The sequence below is a fragment of the Sycon ciliatum genome, chromosome 13 (genome assembly GCF_964019385.1).
Source record: "Sycon ciliatum chromosome 13, ocSycCili1.1, whole genome shotgun sequence".
Lineage (NCBI taxonomy): Eukaryota > Metazoa > Porifera > Calcarea > Leucosolenida > Sycettidae > Sycon > Sycon ciliatum.
The window spans coordinates 5,942,814-5,969,200 of NC_088655.1; the positions used below are offsets into that span (position 1 = coordinate 5,942,814).

Sequence of the window (26,387 nt, forward strand, 5' to 3'; positions counted from 1 at the left end):
GTTTTTTTGTCACAATCATGAGTGGAATGTCGTGACTAAAATGAACATGGGAAACAAGCTAAGAATGTATACATTCAGAAACCAGAAAGTGAATGTGTCAAAACAGGAACAATTGTTATTGGATAAGACCGATAACGCTAGCGAGGTGTGAGATAGATACATGGTGAGTATTGTGCAAAGTTAGGCAGACGGTTGTATGTGAGACAATGTGTTGATAACAGTAATCAAATTATAATCTTGGGTGGCGAAACAATAATATTCATGTTAAATAGTAAGAGCCAAAATGTTACGAGTTTTGACAACGATCCACCAATGTAACGAGATAATAAATGTAATAGGTAGCCGAGTGGAGGCACGGTGCTTAACATTAATTAACTTTTACTTAGACTTCCTCGCGTACACACCTGGATTATTATGTTAAAAAGGATTGTGAAAACAAAAATGAACAGCAGCTTTTATAGGCAACAACCTACACATGATAACATACGGGGATACGCTACAATCAAGAAAGGCAGGGATACTACAGTAGTCAGCTACAATCAAGCAAGGCAGGGATACTACAATAGTCAGCTACAATCAAGCAAGGCAGGGATACTGCAATAGTCAGCTACAATCAAGCAAGGCAGGGATACTACAATAGTCAGCTACAATCAAGCAAGGCAGGGATACTACAATAGTCAGCTACAATCAAGCAAGGCAGGGATACTGCAGTAGTCAGCTACAGTCAAGCAAGGCAGGGATACTACAATAGTCAGCTACAATCAAGCAAAGCAGTGATACTGCAATAGTCAGCTACAATCAAGCAAAGCAGTGATACTGCAATAGTCAGCTACAATCAAGCAAGGCAGGGATACTACAGTAGTCAACTACAGTCAAGCAAGGCAGGGATACTACAATAGTCAGCTACAATCAAGCAAAGCAGTGATACTGCAATAGTCAGCTACAATCAAGCAAAGCAGTGATACTGCAATAGTCAGTTACAATCAAGCAAGGCAGGGATACTACAATAGTCAGCTACAATCAAGCAAAGCAGGGATACTACAATAGTCAGCTACAATCAAGCAAGGCAGGGATACTACAATAGTCAGCTACAATCAAGCAAGGCAGGGATACTGCAATAGTCAGCTACAATCAAGCAAGGCAGGGATACTACAGTAGTCAGTTACAATCAAGCAAGGCAGGGATACTACAGTAGTCAGCTACAATCAAGCAAGGCAGGGATACTGCAATAGTCAGCTACAATGAATGAAGGCAGGGATACTGCAGTAGTCAGCTACAATCAAGCAAGGCAGGGATACTACAATAGTCAGCTACAATCCAGCAAGGCAGGGATACTACAATAGTCAACTACAATCAAGCAAGGCAGGGATACTGCAATAGTCAGCTACAATCAAGCAAGGCAGGGATACTGCAGTAGTCAGTTACAATCAAGCAAGACAGGGATACTACAATAGTCAGCTACAATCAAGCAAGGCAGGGATACTACAATAGTCAGCTACAATCAAGCAAGGCAGTGATACTGCAATAGTCAGCTACAATCAAGCAAGGCAGGGATACTACAATAGTCAGTTACAATCAAGCAAGGCAGGGATACTACAATAGTCAGCTACAATCAAGCAAGGCAGTGATACTGCAATAGTCAGCTACAATCCAGCAAGGCAGGGATACTACAATAGTCAGCTACAATCAAGCAAGGCAGGGATACTACAATAGTCAGCTACAATCAAGCAAGGCAGGGATACTACAATAGTCAGTTACAATCAAGCAAGGCAGGGATACTACAATAGTCAGCTACAATCAAGCAAGGCAGGGATACTACAGTAGTCAGCTACAATCAAGCAAGGCAGGGATACTACAATAGTCAGCTACAATCAAGCAAGGCAGGGATACTACAATAGTCAGCTACAATCAAGCAAAGCAGGGATACTGCAATAGTCAGCTACAATCAAGCAAGGCAGGGATACTGCAATAGTCAGCTACAATCAAGCAAGGCAGGGATACTGCAATAGTCAGCTACAATCAAGCAAGGCAGGGATACTGCAATAGTCAGCTACAATCAAGCAAGGCAGGGATACTACAATAGTCAGCTACAATCAAGCAAGGCAGGGATACTGCAATAGTCAGCTACAATCAAGCAAGGCAGGGATACTACAATAGTCAACTACAATCAAGCAAGGCAGGGATACTACAATAGTCAACTACAATCAAGCAAGGCAGGGATACTACAATAGTCAGCTACAATCAAGCAAAGCAGGGATACTGCAATAGTCAGCTACAATCAAGCAAGGCAGGGATACTGCAATAGTCAGCTACAATCAAGCAAGGCAGGGATACTGCAATAGTCAGCTACAATCAAGCAAGGCAGGGATACTGCAATAGTCAGCTACAATCAAGCAAGGCAGGGATACTACAATAGTCAGCTACAATCAAGCAAGGCAGGGATACTGCAATAGTCAGCTACAATCAAGCAAGGCAGGGATACTACAATAGTCAACTACAATCAAGCAAGGCAGGGATACTACAATAGTCAACTACAATCAAGCAAGGCAGGGATACTACAATAGTCAGCTACAATCAAGCAAGGCAGGGATACTACAATAGTCAGCTACAATCAAGCAAGGCAGGGATACTACAATAGTCAGCTACAATCAAGCAAGGCAGGGATACTACAATAGTCAGCTACAATCAAGCAAGGCAGGGATACTGCATAAACAATCAGATAGTGCGACAACAAGATGCTAAACTGACAGAGGTACTGAGACATTGAACCAACTGACACCTAGCTCCAACGAATCTACAAATTGAAAAACACCAACCTTCATATAATAATAACTAGGAAGGCTTACGTGCGGAAAGGTCCAATGAGGGGAAGAAGACGCAACAAAGATTTGCACGAGGTATATCCCCCGGGAGCAAAGAACGTTGAAAGCTACAGAATGATAAGGAGATTGGTAAGACCATTGGACAAGCCGGTCTAGCTACAACTCAACAACGCGAATCAACCAATGATGAATTCCATTATTTTCTCTGACCAATACCATACTTGAAGTATGCATTAAATAAGTCGTACGATTTTCTGATCACAAGACATAGTTTGGCTCCACTGTTATAATGTGTTAATGGGAGTTGAGATCATTCTCGAAACGAGCATTAGAAAAGTCATTAGTTTCTTGAATCTGCAAAGTATTCAAAATCAACTGCTGTTCTGGTTTACAGAGCTATGTGCAATGTTTACTAAGAGGTCTGTTTTACTTTTTTCGTTGATTTAACATTGTTCATTCTACCAGGATAACATGACATGTCTGGACCGTGCAGTAGCAAATTATGGCTACGGCCAACCTATACCTAGCTTAAGGGCTATTATCCGCCATCTTGAGAGCCAGTACCCAGAGGAGGAGGAGAAGGTAAGCGCAACTTAGAAGAAAAGAAAATACATCAAAAAGAATTTCCCATTCGAAAACTTGCGTAACCAATGAGGTAACAATATCACTATATTCCCTCCATACACTCACACAAAAAAGCCTCCCTGCTGCAAACACCGCTTTTGATTCACCAAATATTCAGGCATGGCTCAGTATCAGGTTACTGGTTCAAACTAATGATGGGATATGCCCAAACATTTAGTGACCCATATGTGGCGTTCGCAGCAGAAACGTCCCTGTGTGGGTGTTTGGAATGAGTGCAATATTGTATAAATGGCTGCTATGCAGTTTACTAAGACTGCAGAAAGGATTCAATAGTTGCAAATATGAATAGTGTTAAGTACCGTATTTTCCGGTGTATAAGCCGCACTTTTTTCGCTAAAAATTGGACCAAAATCGCCCCTGCGGCTCATACACCGAATATGCTTGCACGAATGAATGCTTAGCATACATTAGTATGCATGCTGATGTCATGAGACATGTCATTCGACTCAGCTTCGCACCTGTGTTGCTATCCCTGCACTTTTTAATACTAGTTTTAGTGCACGGGCTACACCTTACGGTACGCGTATACGGGGACTCTTTTTTGCGTACTGCAAGTGCCGGTTTCCACACATCCTAGTATACAGCGATACGATAATACTACTTTTTGTGTATAAATAGTGTCGGCTGGAATCTTTCCCTGTTGTGAACAGGGTACTCTCTGGCCTGGTACATAGCTGTAACGGAACGAATGTTTGTTTCCAAACATTTCAATTCGTCTTTCAGTCGTTAAGATTATTTTGTTTCTTTAGCTATTCTTGCCGGTACTTCGATGGTGTCCTGGAGTTGACCATGCCGCGGCGGACAACATACACCGTGAAGGAGAAGATACGCGCTGTGCTCTTCGCTTTGTGGGTGCGGCTTATACTCCGAATACCAACTTTTAGTCAATATTTTGCCTCAAAAAGGGGGGTGCGGCTTATACCCCGGTGCGGCTTATACCCCGGTGCGGCTTATACCCCGGAAAATACGGTATAACGTTCACACAATTCTCCAGACACAACAGACAACGGGATAGGTAGGTAGAACAACATTTATTGCGGTAGACGAAGAGACGGGGACAAAGACGAACTACTACGACTACATTATGGGAGAGAGAGCGAGTCGAAAGAAGAGCTTGCAAGATAAAGGGCCTGGGTAGCTATGGCAAAGATGGGTGCGCAAGTAGCTACCCAGGCCACCGGAACGAAAGGTGATTACGAATACTACGAATACGATGTGTACAATTACAGCTACATGCATGCAGGCCAGCCACAAAAGGTACGGGAGGAGGTACCTAACAATAGCAATGGGTACACTCAAACGTCTCTTATCCGGACGCCTCAGATACTGGCATGCCTCTCTACCGGGCACCTTTAGCTTGAGTTCCTATGGCAAAACTGCTTCGAATTTGGGGTTTGAATTATTTTTCGTGTACACTAGTGTCAGTTTATCACTGTCCACCTGTGGAATTCACTCATTTCCATCAAGACATAATAATTAGGGGCAAAACGAAGGTCTCAATTTGCCAAACAAACCTTCTTCATGAAAACGAACGAAGGTGTCGAAGGATTCTTTTACCAGTTGACAGTTCCTCTTGAAGCACACTCTGTGCATCCTCTTGAAGCATCGTGACTCTGTGCATGTGCCCTACAAAGTACATGACTGTGCACATGTTTGCTGTGCAGTCACCACAATTGGCATGCCCATAGCTTTTGCACTGCGCAGTTTGCACCCTAAACTGCCCAAGACTACTTCTGCACACCTTGGCAGTGAATGGCCACGCTCAAGCGCAGTCCGTGGCCTACTATGGACTTGCAGTGGCACCTACCGGGAGCCAAGTGGACACAAAACTAGTCGACTGTACAAACTACAGTACAGTACCTCCTGTATACAAGGAAGATCAGTGCATGTATGTACAGAAATCGTGTGTTGACCTTCTTTTGAAGTGAAATCGAAGGTTTGTTTCAAATGAAAACGAAGGTTCTTCGAACCTTTGACACCTTTGTTTCACCCCTAAGACATATTTTTTATCCTGAATACGTGTAATATGTGCCAAAAACACTTCTTCAAAAAGTGATATAATACATGGTGGACGAGCGGTCCTGAGATAACGGCAAACCTGAGATACGGGCAGTGACGTTCGAGCTTATACTGAATCGCTCACTTCAGCAATAATATTTATTAAAAGAGAGCATATCTGAGAAAACCAGAAAATTTGTGCAAGTCGATCTCTCCAATTACGCTCACAATTTGGAGGTAAGTTTCCTTTGGGGTGTAGATTGACTTTGCAAATCATGTGCCCCGTGACACCAGAATGCCAGGTCTGGTAGATCACGGTTCAGCAGCTTTTCTGAGTCACCTTGATCAAGTGTACGTGCACTTACAAGGATCGCCTGTTGATATTTAGATTGGATCACATGCATTTCGATGCCCAGTTTAAGAGCACGCTGGTCGCGTTGTAGGCCTTCCAACCGGGACTTTCCCTCAACATGCAGCACAGAGACTAGGGTAAGTAGGAGTCAAATTGCGTTGTTCATCACGTAAGAAATCTGTGATGTCGGCATGTCACGTACCACATGGAATCAGTGTAGCCTGTGCTGGTCAACTCCAAGCGACCTTGATGGCATGCTCGATGGTCATTCCTTGCTGTTGCAGATCTACATCAAGCATCAGCATGTAAACTAGCCACGGTTCCTGTTGAGCCATGTTCAGGGTGTTCAAGGTTAGTGTGAAATATGCATACAGTCAACTTCGCCAAAAACGACTGCTGATATAACGACAATTCGCGAATAACGACAGAATTTCCATGCGCAGAGCAAACTCCCATCCCACTGTAATACATATAATGAGACTTCGGGTATAACGACACATCGCTAATAAGGACACCTTTTTGACGCCCCACCGAGTGTCGTTATAAGCGAAGTTGACTGTACCTGTTCTTACTGCAAGAGGACATATCTCAAAGACGTCTTGCTAATGCAATACTGCTAGCGCTGTAACGATAGTTGCTGCGGGTTCTGAGCAGAGCATGCAGGGAATATGATGCGTCTTACCTTCTCCATTATGGTCCGTTCCGAATAGCACATCAGGAACGATCGTGATCTTGTGTACTGTGTCGTGAACTGGAAAGCATTATTCTACATCATGAAGCATGTGATTTCATCATTCCTCTTGCCGTAGAATTCAAAAACTACACGCCAAATAGTCACTTTTTGCCTCAAATGTTGCACCGAAAAATGTTGGAAGCGCAAGAAGAAGCTTATCGTTTGGAGTGGCAAGTTATCGCCGCTCCTTTTCCTTGTCAGAGTCAACAATACACTTTGTTTTGCAGCTGGTCTACAAAGCCGAAGTGACAAGCCGTAATGTTAAGGCCCACTTCAGACTAGGTACAAAACAGCCTATAATTCACATTTACATAGAAGTTTCCAAGACAACGACAAGAATCTGGTGGGGAGCCTAAAAAGCTGCCCAAACCTTTCAGGCAAGGTGCGAACCCTTGTACAAGGCAACTTTCCTGCATTTATCGTACTTTCTCACCAGGTAGTTAAACAAACGTACAGACTTTGAACCTGGGTACGACTGCCGGCTGCTTTCACACATCCCGGGTCCATTGCGCAATATCGTAGGGTCAAAGGTTGCCTGTATATTGCATGTAAAATGTGTAGTCTGAATACAGGCTTGGAAAAATGTTGCCTTTTAGGTTTATGTGATTTTGTACTGGATGTTCTATGTACGTAGTCTGCAGAGGGACTAACCCAGCACTTGTGTACTTCGGAGCGACAGAGCCAACGTTCAAGACCCGGTACGGAAACCAGAAGTAAACATTCAACCACGAGCAGGGACGGAAGAGCACCGAACTATCCAAGTTTGTCTGGAAATTGGCAGAGTGACAGGAAGACTACTCGATCCAGTGGTGTATTTCAGAACGAGCACAAGCCTACACCAACATCAGCAAGAGGTGCCAACTTTGCCTCTCGGAGAAGTTCCGATCATAACCGTGGATAAAGAAACATGCTTCAACAAGAGAAGCGAGCTCATCTCAAAGTGTAGACATTCCAGCAAATTCTCGCTCGCAAACTACACTGGTATCACATGATGAGATATGCGGTGTTTTCACACACACATACACACACACACACACACACACACACACACACACACACACACACACACACAGACATGCACGCACGCACGCATGCACGCACACACAAACACACACAAATACACACACACACACTCTATCTCCCTCTCTCTCATGCACACACATGTACACCCTCACTCTTTCACACTCACACCAAACCACATATTGCGCCATTAGCCACATTGGTATCTGCTATATAACACATATTACCCAGCCATTTGGCGTGACACAACTACCACTGAAACCTACTTCATTCCTGCTTCGGTTCTACATGTTTCTCCCATCTTGGTTATAGCAATATACCTCAGCCATGACACTTGCATTCATATTACGGCAATAATTACGCACAGTGTATTCCAGCGCTGATGTTATCTCCTCAAGCTTCGTGGTTGCAGCACTGCCTTAGCCTACATTACAATTACCCTATATAACTAGCAAATAGTATTATTATGTTTTATCGTCTGATGAGTGTTTTTTGAAACACGAAACTCGGAGTTGCGAGAAAGGTTTTTGGTCTCTATTGTTCTGCCTCGTGTGGTATAAGCTCTGCCCTTGTTGAGGTATTGAGCATTATTTGCAGCAAAGAACCCAGACACTTTGTTGTATGTACTACGTATACACGTATATCAAGTTAAGGGGCGTTCGAATTTTTTTCAAAGAGATTAGTTGAAGTGTCCCATTAGAACGGTTTCTATCATTTTAGAGTTTCAGTGGAATTGTCGATGACGTCCGATAAGATCGACCATCTCCACGCACTTCGCAACGTAGCTATTCCAAACTCTTCGGAAAAAAGTCAAAGCATGACAATTCTAACAAGCCCTAAGTGAATAGCCACAAAGAAAAGTATTTCTTCTGCTCACGCTCCCCTGTCCGTGACCGTGTTTCCAACCATGTTTCTCTACGGACGATTTTCTACCAACCACCTGTCCTCTTCCCTATTCCTACTTTTACATCTGTCATTGTGTTTCCTGTGTGTTCTATTGGCAATGTAGGTAATGGAAATTGTTCGACATGCCGCTGACAAGGAGACTGCTAAGCCTCTCAACCGTCGTTTTCTTCAGGTAATTAGAGAAATCACAACAACATGTCACGAGTTATGACTAACTGTCCACCGATGTAACCAGATAATTATGACGGGCGTCGGACACGGTACGGTCACTACGGTATTGACCGTACCACTATTTGACCCAAGTACCCTGTGAATCAATAAAATGCACTGATTTGGGCTCTAATTTCCCAAAAATTTCGCCTCATCCATCCCTCCCACAGGAGTGAATTGTACTTCAGATGGCTGACCGTACCACACTAACTTACCTTCCGACGCCCCTGATTATGCTGTCATAAAGTGTGACAAAAGGGCACAAAACTGACCAGGAGTACTAAGCTGAAGAACTGACAAGGAATGCTCAGCTTCCCCTTCCATGTTTACTCTGTGGGACAGAGTCCATGCTCATCTTCGTTGCGCTTTCCTTCCCCTCTTTGGATATTTCCTTACCTGAGCCTCCCAAGTTGGAATGTCGTTGGTTTACACATCTTAGATGTGTTGGAGTGTGGTGTTAGGTTGTTGAATGTCTCAGTACTCCTTGTCAGTTTTGTGCCCTGTTGTCTCACTTGCTGACGGTGTATTATCTGATTGCACTGTGGGACAGTTGGTCATAACTTGTAACATTTTGCCCTTTCTTTATTTGTTACATGATTACATTGGCTAAACATCCGAGCTCTTCAGGTAAGTGTAGGATTAAAGGGCCAAGCCCAACTTTTTTTGCAGTTTTCTGTCATAAAAAAATAAACGTCACAGGCTGCTCTTCGCAGGTGTCCGCGTCGGAGCGGTCCGGGCGAGCGACCGCATCTCAGTGGGACACTTGTCCGTGGCCGTTGTACTGGAATCTGTGGCAGAGCCATGCCATGCCAGGGGCTACACACACCCGGGTACCGGGTATAGACAAATCGGGCTATTATAAGCTGGTGTTGCTCCTTTTTTGTTCCTTCCTTTTTATTTGTTCTTGCTGAGAAAGAAACGTTGCTGCTTGGAAAGCTCTCTGTTCACTCTAGCGCCTTTCCTCTAGTAACATTGCTCGCTGATAATGATCATAGCTCATGATGCCAATGGTGAAGAGAAGCTGGGTTTCTTGCCATTTGCAACTTCCTGGCTCTGAAAATATAGCTTGAACTAATAAGAGCTCCAAGTATTTTAGTTTTAGATTTCGATTTCTATGTGCCAGACCTGCCAGAGGAGCAAGGGAGGCGTTGGATTAATGCCAATAATGGTGTTTATGGCCCAGACAACGCCAGCGATTTTCACTTGTCAAGAGGACAGTCAAGTTGGAGCAGGCTGATGACAGATTATTTGAGCATCTATAGCGGAGTGGGTGGTTTGCTAAAGAGAATCGTCTCAGTACCTCATGATTACTAGTATCTGACAAATGCCTCTTATTGCTAGTCTGCTTTAGAGCATAGCAGAATTGATCATATCACAAGTAGTGTCAAGACTTGATGTCCTACGATTATACTCAGATCATGTTGTAACTTCACGGGAATATTCGTCCTGCCACTGTACGCTCTCCCAGAATTGCCTGCAGAAGTCACGCGCCTGTGCAAGGGACAACGAGTTTGCATTGCTTACGGATGCAAGCGCATGGAGTGTAGACAAGATGAGAAAAAGTGATCCGGATATTCAACTAGCTTGGACCGCCATTATAAATTGGCCAGATGCCTGGACTATCTGAACATTGCTCCAAACCAATCCACAGAAACAATACCCACACATGAAGCCAAATGATAAACAAATTCATCAGCTATCGAACCTTTCATCAAACCATAATGCAGTACATGCCTACTACTACTCAAACAAGATCAACGGATGCCACATTAACAGATACAACATGGGGGCTTAGTCTTTTTCAAGAACCCAGTGCAGTCTAGACAACTAGAACAACGAGGCTTGCACCTAATGTCCCTCGATTTGCTTGCCGTATTTAGTTCCTTGCAATTCTCCCGGGGATATGTACCACAGTATGAGATATATGAGGGATTCCGGCAGCATGATAGATCAATCGGTGTGTGTGTGTGTTTATGGTAGTTTGAAGCAAGCCGTGTTCGAGAACCGGTCACTGAGTCTGCAGTGTCGTCGTCGCGTGTATGTTGCCGTGGTGCTCTCTACCCTCCTGTGCTGCGCGGAGACCTGGACAACGATAGCTCCGGACCTACGACACCTCAACCTTTTAAACCATCAATGTGTCAGATCTATCGTTGGAGTGTCGCGACGGCAGCAATGGGAGACCCACGCAACGTCCTCAGCCCTTGCAAAGACCCTAGAAGTGCCTGAGGACATTGGTCACATCGTACGGGAACGGCGCTTGCGCTGGCTTGGACACGTGGCACGGATGGAAGATCACCGGTTGCCGAAGTGTGTTCTCTTCGGTGAACTGCCTCCCCCGCGCCCCGCGAATGGTCCACGCAAGAAGTGGAGGGACGTCATTATGGATGACTTTGCGTCGGTTGAGCCACTGGTGCCAACATGTGGATGATACGATGCAGCCCAGAACCATCCGGAGTGGCGTGCCATTGCCCGTCGACCACCCAAGGCACCCTCTGTTGCTGGCTACGGTTGCGCCTGCGGCCGCATGTTCCGTCGAAGTGGCGACCTGAAACGCCATCAGTCATTCTGTCGTGGACTGGAGAAATAACAATGCGCTATCATTGCTACCCAACGGGCAAGATCAAGGTGTGTTTATGGTGGTACAGGATATGCTATGTATGCCTATTTGGTCGCTCACACATTATCCATTGCCGGCATTCGTTACACTTTATTATCAATTTGTTATGACCTATGCTGGTCTGCACAACTACCCACTCTACTTTAACAAGTTGAGACTCTCGTTTGCCATTTCATCCAGTAGTTGACTCTCTGGGAATATCCCTGCTACATGTACATTGTATAATATAATTTTTACTTTACAATTATCTTTGTACGTGTCTATCTTCTTGACACCATGACTTTCTTTGAAGGTCTTGTAGCTATGAAATGTTATTTGCTGCAGGTCATGTGTGTGTGTGGGGTGTGTGTGTGTGGTGTGTGTGTGTGTGTGTGTGTGTGTGTGTGTTGCATCCTCGTTTGGTTTGTCCGTCAGTTCGTCGAAAACACAATTCATGGTAGTTGGTATTTCCCCGGAGGACAGGATGCCGATGGACATGGGTGGCGACAGCATTTCGTATGTTGAATCGTTTGTGTACTTGGGCTCCCTCATCACGCCAGACACCCGATCCTCACCTGACATCCAGCGACGGATTGCCAATGCGGCAAAGGCGTTTGGCTGCCTCCTACCAGTGTTCCGGGATACCAGCTTGACGGTGGCAACAAAGCGTCATTTGTACACAGCCTGTGTTCTTTCGGTTTTACTCTACGGTGCTGAGTCATGGGCTCCGCTTCGGCACGACTTGGATCTGCTGGACAACTTTCACCACCGGTGTATTCGCTCCATCTTATGCGTATCTCGGCGTCAGCAATGGGAGGAGAAAATCTCATCGGCAACGCTCCGTGCGCGCTGGGGTGACACTACACCGGTGTCAGACCTTGTTCGGCGTCGGCGGTTGGAATGGCTCGGGCACGTTGCGCGCATGTCTGCAGACCGTGCTCCCGTCCAGATTTTGTTTGGAAGGTTGAGTGGTCGTCGCCCTCCTTGTGGTCCCCGGCGGCGCTGGAAAGACGTTGTCCAGAGAGACATGAAGGCAGCTGGCGTGGATTCCTGGTTTCAGAATGCCCAAGACCGGCAGAACTGGAGGATATTCCTTGCTGAGCCACAACCGCACACAGTTGATTCGCCACCTTTGCGCTGCTTGATGTGTGCCAGAGACATCCGCCGCAGTAACGACATGGCCCGACACAAGTGCATTGCCCAGCGGAAGTTGCCTGTGTCACAACAGAAGGGTGCCAGGCAATGTATGAAGTGCATTGGGTGGTTGAGGAGCGCTGGAGGACTGGCTGTGCATCGCTGTCCTGTGTCCATGGATGTCCCCCCCCCCCCCCCACTGTATCTATTCGCCATGAATCTGACTCTTTTCGATGTGATGTTTGTCGCCGCTCTTTCCGCTCTCGTTCTGGTTTGAGCCGTCATCACTGTGACCGTGCGAAACGGATGTCACGTGCAGCCAGGAACAACTGCCGCTATGAATGCGAGCATTGCGAAAGACGGTTCTCAAGGCCACAGGACTTGCAAGGCCATGCCAAATATTGTTGACTTTGCGATTTCTCTCTTTTCTCTTCTCTCTTCTTGTCGCTGTCTCCCGCTTCTGGGAGCGGCGTGGCCTGATAGGGTAGCTGTACATAGTAGTAGTAGTGTGTGTGTGTGTGTGTGTGTGTGTGTGTGTGTGTGTGTGTGTGTGTGTGTGTGTGTGTGTGTGTGTGTGTGTGTGTGTGCATCCGTGAATGTCCCACGCTTGGCCCGTGGGTAAATATACAGTCATGCACGTGTTATGTGCCACACCAATTTCGCTATCTGTATAATATTATGCAGCACAGTGGCAGGCATAGAGAGATAGAGACGTTTTAATAATGTCTCTGATGTGAATTCTTCACTACTACATTGTACGTGTAATCGAAATACATTGTACTTGTATGATCGAGCGTATGAGTGTGTGTGTGTCTACTTGCATGATCGAGCGTAGAAGTGTGTGTGTGTGTGCGTGCATTTGCAGATTTGCGTGCTTCTCTTGCGACGGGCGTATACATGGTGTGTGTGTGTGTGTGTGTGTGCATCCGTGAATGACCCACGTGTGGGTAAATATACAGATGATGTCTTCTTATCTGGTCTGCACTCCATCCGCTTGCATCAGTAAGCAATGCAAACGCGTTGTCCCTTGCACAGGCACGTGACTTCTGCAGGCAATTCCGGGAGAGCGTCCGGGAGAGCGTGAAGTGGCAGGACGATTACCGTGAAGTTGCAACATGATCTGAGTACAATCATAGTACATCAAGTCTTGACACTACTTGTGACATGGTCAATTCTGCTATGCTCTAATGCAGACTAGCAATAAGAGGCATTTGTCAGATACAAGTAACCATGAGATCCTGAGACGATTCTCTTTGGCAAGCCACACACTCTGCTAAAAGATGCTCAAAATTAATAATCCGTCATCTGCCTGCTCCAACTTGACTGTCCTCCTGACAAGTGAAAAACGGGATTTGTGACGTAGGAACTGGTTGCAGGTTTTTGAGCTCTGGTCAAAGTACCCCCTTGTTCTCCCCCAGCATGCCAGCCAGTCAGCCAAGCAGGCTGCCAGTAACAGTTATAGGTGTGAAGTCGTCTTCTCTTCGCCAAACTCCTGAGAGGTTGAGCATAAAGTCTCCCGCGGCGGATCGCTCGCCTCCTGATGGCCTGCGACAGCAAATTGACAACACCTGTTATGACGGGAGCCAGGCGGAACAGGACGACACTGCGTCAATGCGCAGCACGTTAAACGAGATATTGCGGGAGCAGAAGGATATGAGTATGAGAGTAAACAGCATCTTTCAAGAAATCTCCCTGAAGCTAGAAAGTGTAATGGCGGAAAATCGCTCTTTGAGAGAGAAGCTGACGAAGTTTGAAGTGAGAGTGGAGGAGATGGAGAGGACTTTCCGTACTCGAGATGATGACCCTGCGTACCGTACCAGGAGTGCGGTGCAAAGCAATGCACCACGTGGAAATGCGTGGCAGACAGCTGGGAGCCACAGTGCAACGCAGCTTGCCGAGGTCATAGCAGAGGAGGTAAAGAGGGTGAAGAGGTCGGAAAAACTTATTCTCAGGGGCATCCCCGAAGCGGACAATGAGGACAGCGTAGCACTGTCATCCAGATGTGAGCAGCTCCTCCAGATTAGTGCTGACCAAATACTCTCTGCAGAGCGCATTGGTTCCGCCAGCAAAGCCGTACAGGACAAGGGCAGGCCAGTGAGGCTACGCATGAAAAGCCACGAGGCCAAGCTGTCAGTGTACCGTAAACGTCTGGATTAGAAACTGAATGATCAAGGCGTGTACGTGAACAACGACCTGACCAAGCAACAGCAGATTGCTAGACGACAGGCCCTGCCTAGGTATAAGGAACTCCGCCAAAAGGAGATCCGTTGCTCGCTACCGTATCGTGAGATTTTGAACCCAGATGGCACCCCATACAGTGCAACTGAAATCGATGAGCTAGCAACACAATAGGTTTCATCAGGGTGTCCAAGTAATCACCAGCAACACTCCCTCTCAGCTACTTCACCTCATCTCCGAGCAACAGTTGTCGTCGCTGACCCAGCACTTAACATTTTAAGAAATCCTTGTAACTATCCATCCAGTCAAACAGTGCCTGATTGTCCGTCTTCACCCATCAAGAGCTTAACCATCGCCCACATCAAAATCTGTAGCCTAAGAAATAAAACTCATGAAATCCATTGCATAATGTACAAGTACAGAATCGATGTGCTAGCAATCAGTGAAACATGCTTGGACTCTACTGTGATGAATTGCGATCTTGCTATACCAGCCTACACTCTCTATCGCCGGGACCGAGCTGATCGCAGAAAGGGTGGCGGCGTTGCCATGTATGTGCAGGAACAACTGATATCCAGGCAACTTCAAGTAAACGACAGGCTAGAGACCATATTCGTGGGGTTGCACACCCATAGCCGAACGAATCCATTTCTATCCATCGGCTGCGTATACCGCGCTCCCGACAGCCATGTGGATTTCCGGGAGCAGCTCGACAATAGCGTGCAGATGGCCTCCGCAACATGTCCGGACATCCTCCTCCTCCTCGGTGATTACAATGTCAACATGCTCTCTGTCCCACCTCACCCAAACGCCCGCTATGTACAAGGCCTCTGCGCTGACCACAGCTTACAAAACGTCATACTACAGCCCACCAGAGTTCCTAGTCAGTCATGCCTAGACCTTGCACTCATACCGACAACAATGACAACGGCTGCTCCGTCCTCCTCTCCCATGTCTCTTCATAGTACATTTGTTCACAGCGTCGATGGCCTGTCCGACCACCATCTTATTGGCCTCTCTGTCCGTGTTAGTAGAGCTAATTGAACAGGCACACGAGCAATTCTCTCGAAGACGCCAACCTAGCCTGGCTCACCTTGACCGTAGTGTAACGTCTGCAGCTCTCACACACATCCTTGACCCCTCAGATGTATCCGGCGGTTATACTCTAAATGCAGCGGCAAGCCACTGGCAACAAAGTGTCATGACAGTACTAGATGATCTTGCACCATTCGTTACCCAGAAGCGCGCAGCTTACTCCAAACCCTGCCCCCAGCCCTGGGTCACCCCAGAGCTGAAACAGAAGTTTCATCGACGAAGCTCAGCCCACCGCGCCATAATAAAGCACCCCATGGATGACCGCCTCCGACAGCAGTATCGTGCAATACGTCGTCAAGGAACTTTACTAAACCGCAAACTGAAAAATGTGTACTACAAAGATAAGTTCAGTGCCGCTACAGGAAATCCTAGACTCCAATGGGCAGTGCTGAATCAACTAACTGGAAGGAGAAAATCCCACCCCACACCGAAAGCCTCCCTCTCATCTTTGTCAGATACCCTAGGCAATATCGTCCATGATGAACACCGCGCTGCTCTTACGACCCCAGACACTCCGGCGGACGACTGTTTAGGCAACTGCCTTCTTGAGTTCCAACCCGTTACAACAGCAGCAGTAAAGAAGATTCTCGAACGATTGAATACCACGAAAGCATCTGGATCAGACGGCATACCAGCTTACATCTTGAAACACCATGCCGCCGAGCTGGCCAATTCCTTAACTTCCATCTTCAACCAGTCATTGTCTAGCGGAAAGGTACCGTCAGCCTACAAACTAGCGTCTGTGTGTCCAGTGTTTAAGAAAGGCGACCCCTACGACAGTTCCAACTATCGCCCAGTCTCGCTACTGCCCATTATCTCCAAAGTCTTGGAATCACTAGTGCTCCAGCAGCTTCACGACCATCTGGACATCACACCCGGAGCAATTCCAAATGAACAGTTAGCATACAGGCGGAACCACAGTACTGAGGACCTTTTAACACTTGCCATCAATAACTGGCAGAGAAGCATGGATACCGGAGACTATACGGCCGTACTGCTGCTCGATATGAGCAAAACCTTTGACCGCGTCCACCACCAAACGCTAATAGATGACCTTCACAATCTGAAAATCCGTGGAAATGCTCTTGAGTGGTTCAAGTCGTATCTGTCTCACCGACAGCAACGCGTAGAAGTGAACGGAACCACAAGTGACTGTAGAACCTGCACTAGGGGCGTTCCCCAGGGTTCCGTCCTAGGCCCTACCCTCTTCAGCATCTACACTCGACTTGTCCCCACTCTGCCATTGCGTTCCCAATGCCTTCTTTATGCAGACGACACCACCCTGTATGCCTCTGGAAAGTGTCCACGAATTCTCATGTCTTACTTAGAAGACGATTTTTCAGTGGTTAAGCAGCACCTCACAGATCGCGGCCTGCTCCTGAACTCCAGCAAGAGCCAAGTACTACTGATCCACAGCAGACGCTCACATCCCCCACCTAACCTGAGCATTGTTTGTGGTTCGACTGTAATTTTTTAATTTTTTATTTTTTTTATATACGAAAGTCCACTATATTCCCGAATATGTGCGAGAAGTGGTGGCGGGGCCAGGCTGCTCTGCCGACCTCAAAGGTCTCGGCGTCTACGCAGACAAAGCGCGCCATAATGCAGTAAAACCATGTAGAGAGGAGGAAGAGGGGAAATGAATAATAGTGAGAAACAAGGACAATGGGTAGATGGTCGTGAGAGAAGCAGAGTGAAAGATAACGTCACATTGTGGTAAGGGGGGGGGGGGAGGATGCTAGTGAGGCACTGGTCTAAACCGTTTCATAGGGCGTCGGTGGCTGCTTGCCAGTTCAGGTGCAGCAGATACTTGTTGCATTTTTCTTTGAATAATTGGAGCTGGCTGGGTTGCGGCCGTGCTGGTAGAATGGTCGCTGGTAGGCTGTTCCACAAGGGAATAATGCAGTCTGGGTAGGAACCCTGGAGGCTGCTACGGATGCGCACGGGCAGCGTCGACTTGAGCTGGAGCGGTTGGCAGTGGGCAGTCTCCGTGGCTAACCTAGTGGATCGACCACCCACTGGGCGGGGATTGGCTGGAGCTGGGAGGATGGGCTTCAGGGGGCTTGTTGTTGGAAGGTAAGACAGCTTGAAAGTGAACGAAAGCGCAGCAACCAGTCGGCGGTGTTTCAGGCTGGGGAGCCAGGCGCCTGGGCCAATCACCTTCAGTGCCTTGTGCTGGATTTTGTCCAGTCTGGATGTACCTGACCCCATCCACACCAGGCAGCAGTATTCCATTGTTGGCCGCACGAAGCCTTTGTAGACTGCCGTGCGGCCGCTGGAGTCCAACAGGGGCGCAACCTTTCTCAGGAAGTGTAGGCGTTGGGCAGCCTTTGAGGCCACGGCCCGGAGGTGTGCTGCGTAGGACAGTTGCGAGTCGAATGCTATGCCCAGAAGTTTAATTTCCTTCTCTTCAGGAACAGTCACTCCATTGAAGAGCACTGGTGGGAACGCTGGGGGAGGCTTGCGGTGGTCGATGATGAGGGCCTGAGATTTGGATGGCTCGAAGGTGACCTTCCACTTGGAACCCCAGTGGGAGACGGCGTCCACTGCTTCCTGGAGTTGTGCTGCAGAGTCGGATATGCTGGCGGTGGCAGAGATGCACTGATACAGTGTCGTGTCATCTGCATACGTGGCAAGCTCAGCACCAGCAGGCAAGGTGTCCTCGCAGTCATTCACGTACAGGAGGAATAACATTGGTCCAAGGATGCTACCTTGTGGTACCCCTGCTTGGATATGGTGCAGGGAGGACTCTTGGCCGCCCACAACAGCCTGCAGGCGCCGGTTGTGCAGGTAGCTTTCCAGCCATCCGAGAAGCGGGCCGTCTAGACCGTACACGGAAGCCTTATGCAGCAGGCCAGCATGGCTGACTTTATCAAAGGCGCCTGCTATGTCTATCGCCAAAACATGGGCGGCTCCTCCTAGGCCGGCTGCTCGGGACCATTCACAGTGGAGCTTGGTTAAGACGTCGGCTGTGCTCAGGCCCTTTCTGAACCCGAACTGTTTCGCAGAGATGACATTGTGGGACTCCACGAAACTGGTTATCTGACGATTGACAATTGTTTCCATCACTTTGGATATGATAGACAGCAGAGACACAGGTCTGTAGTGTTGAGGCAGGTTCTTGGATTTCTTCTTGTGAATGGGTGTGACTCTAGCTGTCTTCCAGGATGTCGGCATAACCATGCTGTAGAAGCTAAGGGAGAACAGTTTGGAGAGTGGCTTACTTAGGGGGTCGGCACACATCTTCAGAACTCGCGCGGGAATGCAATCCGGTCCAGTAGCTTTCGATGCATTTAGGCGCCGGAGTTCTCTCTTGACAGTGGCAGGGCGGAACCGAACCGTTGAGAGCTTTTCAGCCGTGCGCTTTGCAACGTGGGGGAAATCAGTCGCTGGTTGGTTGGCGGGGAAGTCGTCGGCGCCCAGGCTGCACTTTGAGGCGAAATACTGCCCAAAACACTCAGCTTTTTCGGCATTCGATACGCATTCCAAACCAGGCTGCGGCGTAAGAGTTGGAATGGACGTGTTTCTGCTGCTGACACCTGCTTGCTTGATGGTAGACCGCCACGAGCGGTCACTCAGGCTAGCTTTGGAGAGCTTAGTACGCAGGGTAGCCAGGCGGGCCACCTTGGCATGCTGGAGGATGTCATTACAACGTAGAGTGGCTGCTGAGGCTGTCTGCCGCGCTGCTGTTGACTTCTGCCGTCTGGCAGTAGCCCAAGCCCTCTCTTTTGCTTTTATGGCATCCGTGCACTCAGGGGTCCACCAAGCTGGATCCGTCGGCCGGGATGTGAGTGGCCGGGATGGGATGAAACGTGACATACCCTGGAGGATAACTTCGGTGATGTTGGCGCACGACTCATCAGCGCTGGTGGTGAAGGCAGTTGACCAGTCATAGGCTAGGAAAAAGTGACAGAGGCGGTTCCAGTCTGCTTGGTTGTACCGCCAGACAATGCGTGTGGTTTTTGGTTCACGGAACGCAGAGATAGGGAAGTCCATGGTGAGGACAGCGTGGTCAGAGGACCCCAGTGGGGCATGGCATTTCACCTGAACCGGTTCACTGAAGTCAGACATGACAAGGTCCAGGGCGTTGTCTCCACGTGTGGGGATGTTGACATGTTGCTCCAGGCCACGAATATAGCAGAGTTCCTCGGCTGCTTCTCCTGCCGAGGTAGTCTTGGTGCTCCCTAGCCATGCTGCATTGTGGACATTGAAGTCCCCTGCGAGGATAACATAGTCACCGTGGCTGCGGGCCTCATCTAGGTGGGTATCAAGGTATTCGATCAGCTCGGTGTCTGTCCCGGCTGTGGAGCCTGATCGGTAGAGTGCACAGATAACAATCTTGGACCGGCTAGCTGTTGATACAGATATCCATATCACTTCGTGGTGTTCCGTGCTGAACCGGTCCAGGTGCTGGAAGGCCATGTTTGATTTCACCCAGATGGCAACTCCTCCTCCATGAGCGTTTCTGTCATGTCGGATTGGGGGAGCGTATCCGGACAGACAGACCTCACTGTCAGTGACATTTGCGGTTGAGAATTTTGTCTCCGTAACAGCGATGACATCAGGTGAGGAGCACTTTGCAACATGTGCAAGTTCACCAAGCTTTGACTTTAGGCCAAAAGCATTGGTGAGTAGGAGCCTGAGGAAGCGCTTCATTGGTGACCATGTAGGTCATGTTGTGGCGCAGATCCGTTTGATCTCTTCAGGTCTCCAGCCTCTGGTGGAGAGAGGTGGGAGTTTCTCCGTTTTTGGCCACCAGGCAGTGGAGTGGAGATGATGTCTGCCGGTGGTGGTGGCGGCGGTGGTGGCGGCGGCGGCGGCGGGGAGGAGGTTGAGCCCTGCTGCTGTTGTTGCTGTTGCTGTTTAGTCAGAACACTGGCAGAGGTGCTGTTTCTGCTACTGTGGCAGCGATTGCTGGTGCTGCCCTCAGGGCTGGTTTCAGAGAACCTCCATGGCCTGCAGCATAGGGGTCTTGGCCAGAAGTTGGGCGCTGTAACTGTGGAGAATGAAGTGGCATCGATGGTCACTCTGGCGGAAGCACGCCCACTTTCTGACAGCCATACACTGCAGGTGTGGACAGGAATAGAGGCGCCCAGAAACTCACTCCTGGTTTTGATAAATTGCCTGAAGTGGCTCTCAGTGCTATCTGTGGCGATATTGCCCACGTACACTACGGCACGCTTGTTCTTGGGTGGTTCTGAGGAGACAAGCTTCCATGAGTCATCCTCGATAACATGGAAGATTGGCTTGCCGTTGGACTCTGTCACATCTGTCTGAGACTTGGACTCTGTCACATCTGTCTGAGACTTGGACTCTGTCACATCTGTCTGAGACTTAGACTCTGTCACATCTGTCTGAGACTTGGACTCTGTCACATCTGTCTTGGGCTGTGACTCAGAACACTCTGCCTTTGCCAAGCCACCGCTTCCCTGGGCCTGGGGCCGTGGGGCTTTCGATCCGCGCTTGTGACGCCAGTACGTGATACGGTGCTGCTGGGTTCCATGTGAGCTGCAGCTTGCTTGGCGCTGCGTTTGCTGGCACGGGTACTACCGGTACTACTTCGCGTACGATGTACGTCTGCTTGAACTGGTGAGCTGTTTCTCGTCGTCTTCGACTGCATCCAGGCGATGGCGGAGTTTTTTGAAACAACTAACTCTTCCTTCAAATCTTTTACTTCCGCTGCCAGCTCACCAATTTTGCGTTTCATCCGCGCTTCGCGATCAGCAGACTCGGTCGCGAACTTTGCCAGCGTTTGCATCACTGCAAGGAGACCCTGCTCAATCCCCGGGAGGGTGCAAAGCAGCTTCGTCACGGCCTCAGCAGAGAGCTCGCCCATGGCGAAGGGTTCCTGCCTGGCCCAACCTAACTATCTAGACTATACCACACTATTTCTACTACTACTACTACCCACCTAGCTATCTCCAGTCCGGCCTGATGCCGGCTGGGATGTCCAAAAAAACGAAAAGCTACGAGCTTGAAAAACGCGTGCCACACTCGTTGCTGCAAAAACTTGATTCCCCGATTGCCCCGTCTGACGCAGTTAAGTATCTAGGACTGACTCTCGATTCAACTTTTAAGTTTCAGTGCCCACGTTAACTCCCTCAGGGAAGACATCGGAAAGAAACTAGGTGCTTTTCGAGGTGGAAGGAGGAACCTTGCTGTCCAGGCGAGAAGGCAGTTCTACTTGTCAGTAGTCCAGAGCAAGCTCGAGTACGCCAGCACTGCCTACGTCCACTGCCTCGCTGACAATGTGAGAGATCAGCTGCTGTGCATAAGTAAGAGAGCACTTAGATGCATATTTGAGCATGACACATTCACGCGGACATCATACTTGCTTGAGCGATACCACATAATTAGCTTAGACAAAAGATATCATACTAAGTCCATATTCTTCGTGTTCCGTTGCATCCACAATATCTGCAGTTCACTCCTCTCTGACATGTTCTCCCTTCGCCGTGACTGCGCTCACACAGACAGAGTAACCCGCGGCCAAGTCAATTATTCCCTTTCCTTACCCATTGTGCAAGCTCAAGCTGGATACAGATCTATTTCATTCCTTGGTGCTGACCGCTTTAATGCGCTTCCCGAATCCCTTCGCACAAATCATATCCCCAATTCATTTCGCCAGGAACTTAACAATTTCATTCATCTTGGGCACCCTGTAAGAAGACCTTAGGGTCTGTTGGGAATGCACAATTAAAATAATAAAATACAAAACAAAACAAAAACAAAGTGAAAACCGCTGGCGTTGTCCGGCCATAAACACCATTATTGGCATTAATCCAACGCCTCCGTTGCTCCTCATCTCTGCAGCTCATACCAATACTGGCAATAGGTCTGGCACGTCAAAAAACTTAAATACTTGGAGCTACAAGCTACATTTTCAGAGACAGGGAATTGCAAATGGCAAGAAACCCAGCTTCCCTTCACCTTTGGCATCACGAGCAATGACCATTTATCAGTCAGCAATGTTTTACTAGAGCAAAGCTAAAGGCGCTGGCGGGAACAGAAACAGCAACGTTTCTTTCTCAGCAAAAAAACAAATAAAAAGGAAAGGAACAAAAGGGGATCAACACCAGGGATTTGCCCATACCCGGTACCCAGCTGTGTACTCCTGGAAAGGCTCTCCCACAGATTCGAGCACAAAGGCCACGGCCAAGTGTCCCACTGAGGTGCGGTCGCTTGCCCGGACCGCTGGGACGCGGACACCTATGAAAAGCAGCCTGTGACGTTTATTTTTTATGACAGAAAATCCGCAAATAAAGTTGGGCTTGTCCCTTTAGCTTTTCGCTTCAGGTAAAGTCATTATTATCTGTTATACTGAGTATTTCAAGTATCCCGTTGCTATGGAGAGTATCGTGGCAATTGAGGTCATTCTCTGATGTTATGTACATAATAATTGTTTAAAAGGATGAAGTTTCGTTTTCAATCCGTGCATATGGTTAAAAGTCGTTTGTACTTTCAATACGTTTCACAACGCTATCACCAACTCATTTTTTCGATGTCCACCATCCTAGTGTTGAAAGTAGCAAGAATCTTCATTGAATCATTTCCTGCCTGTGTTTAAATTCAGGCAAGTACATGTGTGCAGTGCATGCCGCTTGCCGAAAGAACCATATAACATGTGGACAAGCTGATCTTCTCATTTACATTGTCCGACTTATAAAAAAAGCCATCCCCACAAAATGTTCTCCTCACATACTTTACTGTCCAACTGATGAACACTGCCAACTATGGAGCATTATCATCTTCACAGCTGTTTAGGAAAATTTGCCTTCAAAACTTATATCCAGTAATTGTTATAATTTACTAAGAAAATGGTGGACATCACGCAACTGCATTAAAAAGGAAAGGGGGTTTATCAACTGACAACCGCTCTATTCAGTTGCTATTTACAGTGAGTGGCCCGAAACATCAAAATATTTTGACGTCACTGATAAAGAATTTTCATCCAGCGCACGTGTGAGTAGCAACTGCATTGAACGATTGTCAGTTGACAAACCCCCTATTCTGTAATTGTTGTTCTTGTGTGTGTTATATACACGCAGACTTACCTTCAGCTGGAGGAATTTTATTCCGAAGGCCAAGTGGACGCTAACACGCTAGTTGTTCTAGTTAGCGGGGAACAACTTGTTGGGAAGTCCACACTGATCAAGACATTGAGAAAAGAAGAACACAATGGCACATCAAACGACTCGAAACGAACCCGAGGCATCCAGATATCCAACTTCACTGATGAGCGTGGTCAGCATTTGCGTATCAAAGATCTCGCTGGGCAGGATGCGTTTTCAGCGACACACGACATTTTCTGCCTATCCACATCAGTACCAAGCCTCGGTCTTGCTGTTGTTAATAGTAAATGGGACGCGAAACTGATGACAACAAGCATAACTACCACAGCTGGTCGGTTTTTGAGCCGGATGCCACCATCGGTAACATCAGGTCAGTGCGATACTTTATCAAATGCGTTTTTGTTAATTTTTGTTTGTGTCTGTTGATCCGTATGTCGGCATGTACTGTAGCAGACATGAAAATTCAGTTGATTGACCGGGGCCGGCACCCTCAGCGCCTACAGAACACTGCGTGCAGTGCACAGTCATGTTGATCCGATGTGACCAGCGCGCTGCAGCGCATAATGCATGTGTTTACCGCTTGTCCACGGCTGCATGGCGAGTGCCCTGGGGCCGCAAGATGTGTGACCGGTTTTCCATGTCCACGACAGTACATGCATGAATGAATGATTAGGGCAAGTGTTTGATTGTGTACACTGGTGCAGGGAGGGCACTGTGTGTGTGTGTGTGCATGCAGGTATGTATGTGTGTGTGTGTGTGTGTGTGTGTGTGTCCCATATGGTGCAGTGGTATGTGCAGCGATTTCCAATCGATAGGTTGCGGGTTCGATTCCCGACAATTATGGTCAAACGTTATTCTTCTCTTTCTCAGACTCTTCCTGACCTTTCTTTCTTTCTCCTGGGTGGTTACCAACAGCCAGTGTATGCTGGAGTATGTGGTGTGGTGTGTGTGTAGAAAAAAGAAAAAAAAAGAAAAAAAATGGACAAATGAAAAATAGGGATTCACTGGCCAGAAAAAGTCACTTCAAACAGCTGTGTGGTGGATACCAGGCTAAAATAGTGGCGGTCAATTCATCAGCTTTGCAAGCTGTTGAATGGTGTTATCCCAGCACAAGAAAGTTGCTATGTCTAACATAGCTGTTCGCTATCATCGCTCCCGCGATGGGCATGTCTGAGGTCTGAGGTGTGTGTGTGTGTGTGTGTGTGTGTGTGTGTGTGTGTGTGCGTGTGTGTGTGTGTGTGTGCGTGTGTGTGTGTGTGTGTGTGTGTGTGCGTGTGTGTGCGTGTGTGTGCATGTGTGCGTATGTGTGCTCATGTGTGTTTTATTTATAGTGGTGTGCACGGGTAGTCGGATACCCATGCAACCTGTGAGGACCTCGGGTAGACGGGTACAGAATAGTACCTGAAAACCTGAAGTCACTGATGACATCATGTATAGTGCACATGTACAAATTCATGTAGTACTCCCCATTTCTATCTAGTGTGTAAGGGAAGGGTGCATTGTGGTGTCACCATGGAAACATTACCCAATAGGGTATCCGTGCAAACCGTGGAAAACTACCCAAACCCGATAGCTGAAGAAAAATCTACCTGACTCAGCCCTAGATATTCATCTCTCCGTGCATGGTAAAGGCCTGCAAAAAGTCCCTGGGTAGACACATTGGTGAAGGTCCAGAACATGTGCGTCAATTTGGGCCCGGGAGCATATGTGGTCCCGCCGACATTTTGGATGCGTGAAATCAGACTGTTTTTCACATGAACAGTTTTATTCACAAGTGCTGTACACTGTACTTGTTGTGAACCATCTGGTTCTCTCAAGTATCAGGAACGAACGACCACATGGCACGAGGACAACTATTTAATCTTGACAGTATATTTCACTTCGATCAACTAATGGTAATGAATAACTAACACTAAAACCACCAGGTAGTTATAGCGTGAACATGACAGCGTACGAAGTAGTGGTTGCGACCTCGGCGATGATTTGTAAAAAAATGACAGCGTATACGAGAAAAGCATACACATACCACATACAACTGCAGCGCACACAGCAAACCGCACATAGCGCCTGTAGCGTATACCACGTCGTAAACATCAGCAGTACGGCGGAGTTGGGATACAAATGCATTGAAACGAACACAATGTCACAAGCGAGAAGGCCTTTCACTCTTGAGAACTTGTGGTTTCGCAACAATACTAACGAATTGTTACTGCACATCAAGCTGAACATGCACTGCCCCATGTACTGGGTCTTTCCTTTTGCCCATGCGTGTTCACACGGAGGCAGTCTAGAAAATGAGATAAGAGTGTGGACACATTGCACATGGGCGCGTACACGGATAGTGGACATTATACAAATCTTCAAGTTTTTCCGAACTTTCCAGAGTTTGACTTTTCACGCTGTGTGTGTGTGCAGTGGTTAACAGTTTTACCACACAGAGCACTATGGTCTGTGCATACAGTTACGTACCACTACCAGTCTACTGGATAGCCGCACTATCATGCTACATGAATCACGTGGCACAAGTCCAAAGACTTGTCACTTGCACCTACATGCAGTCAGGGAAAGTGAGCTTTGTGTTTGAGAAAGAAATGAATTATGTTATTTTTGGGCATGGAATAGTCCC

At 47.7% G+C, this 26,387-nt stretch overlaps 1 protein-coding gene across 1 annotated transcript in view; it reads left to right on the forward strand.

Annotated features, from left to right (window-relative positions):
* LOC135829090 (uncharacterized) overlaps positions 1-26,387 on the forward strand; it is a 210,879-nt gene that overhangs the window by 179,060 nt on the left and 5,432 nt on the right. The window contains exons 12-14 of the mRNA XM_065341495.1: positions 3,288-3,404; positions 8,580-8,648; positions 23,738-24,131. Of these exons, the coding sequence (XP_065197567.1) occupies positions 3,294-3,404; positions 8,580-8,648; positions 23,738-24,131 (574 nt within the window). The 5' untranslated portion in view covers positions 3,288-3,293. The remainder of the gene's footprint in view (positions 1-3,287; positions 3,405-8,579; positions 8,649-23,737; positions 24,132-26,387) is intronic.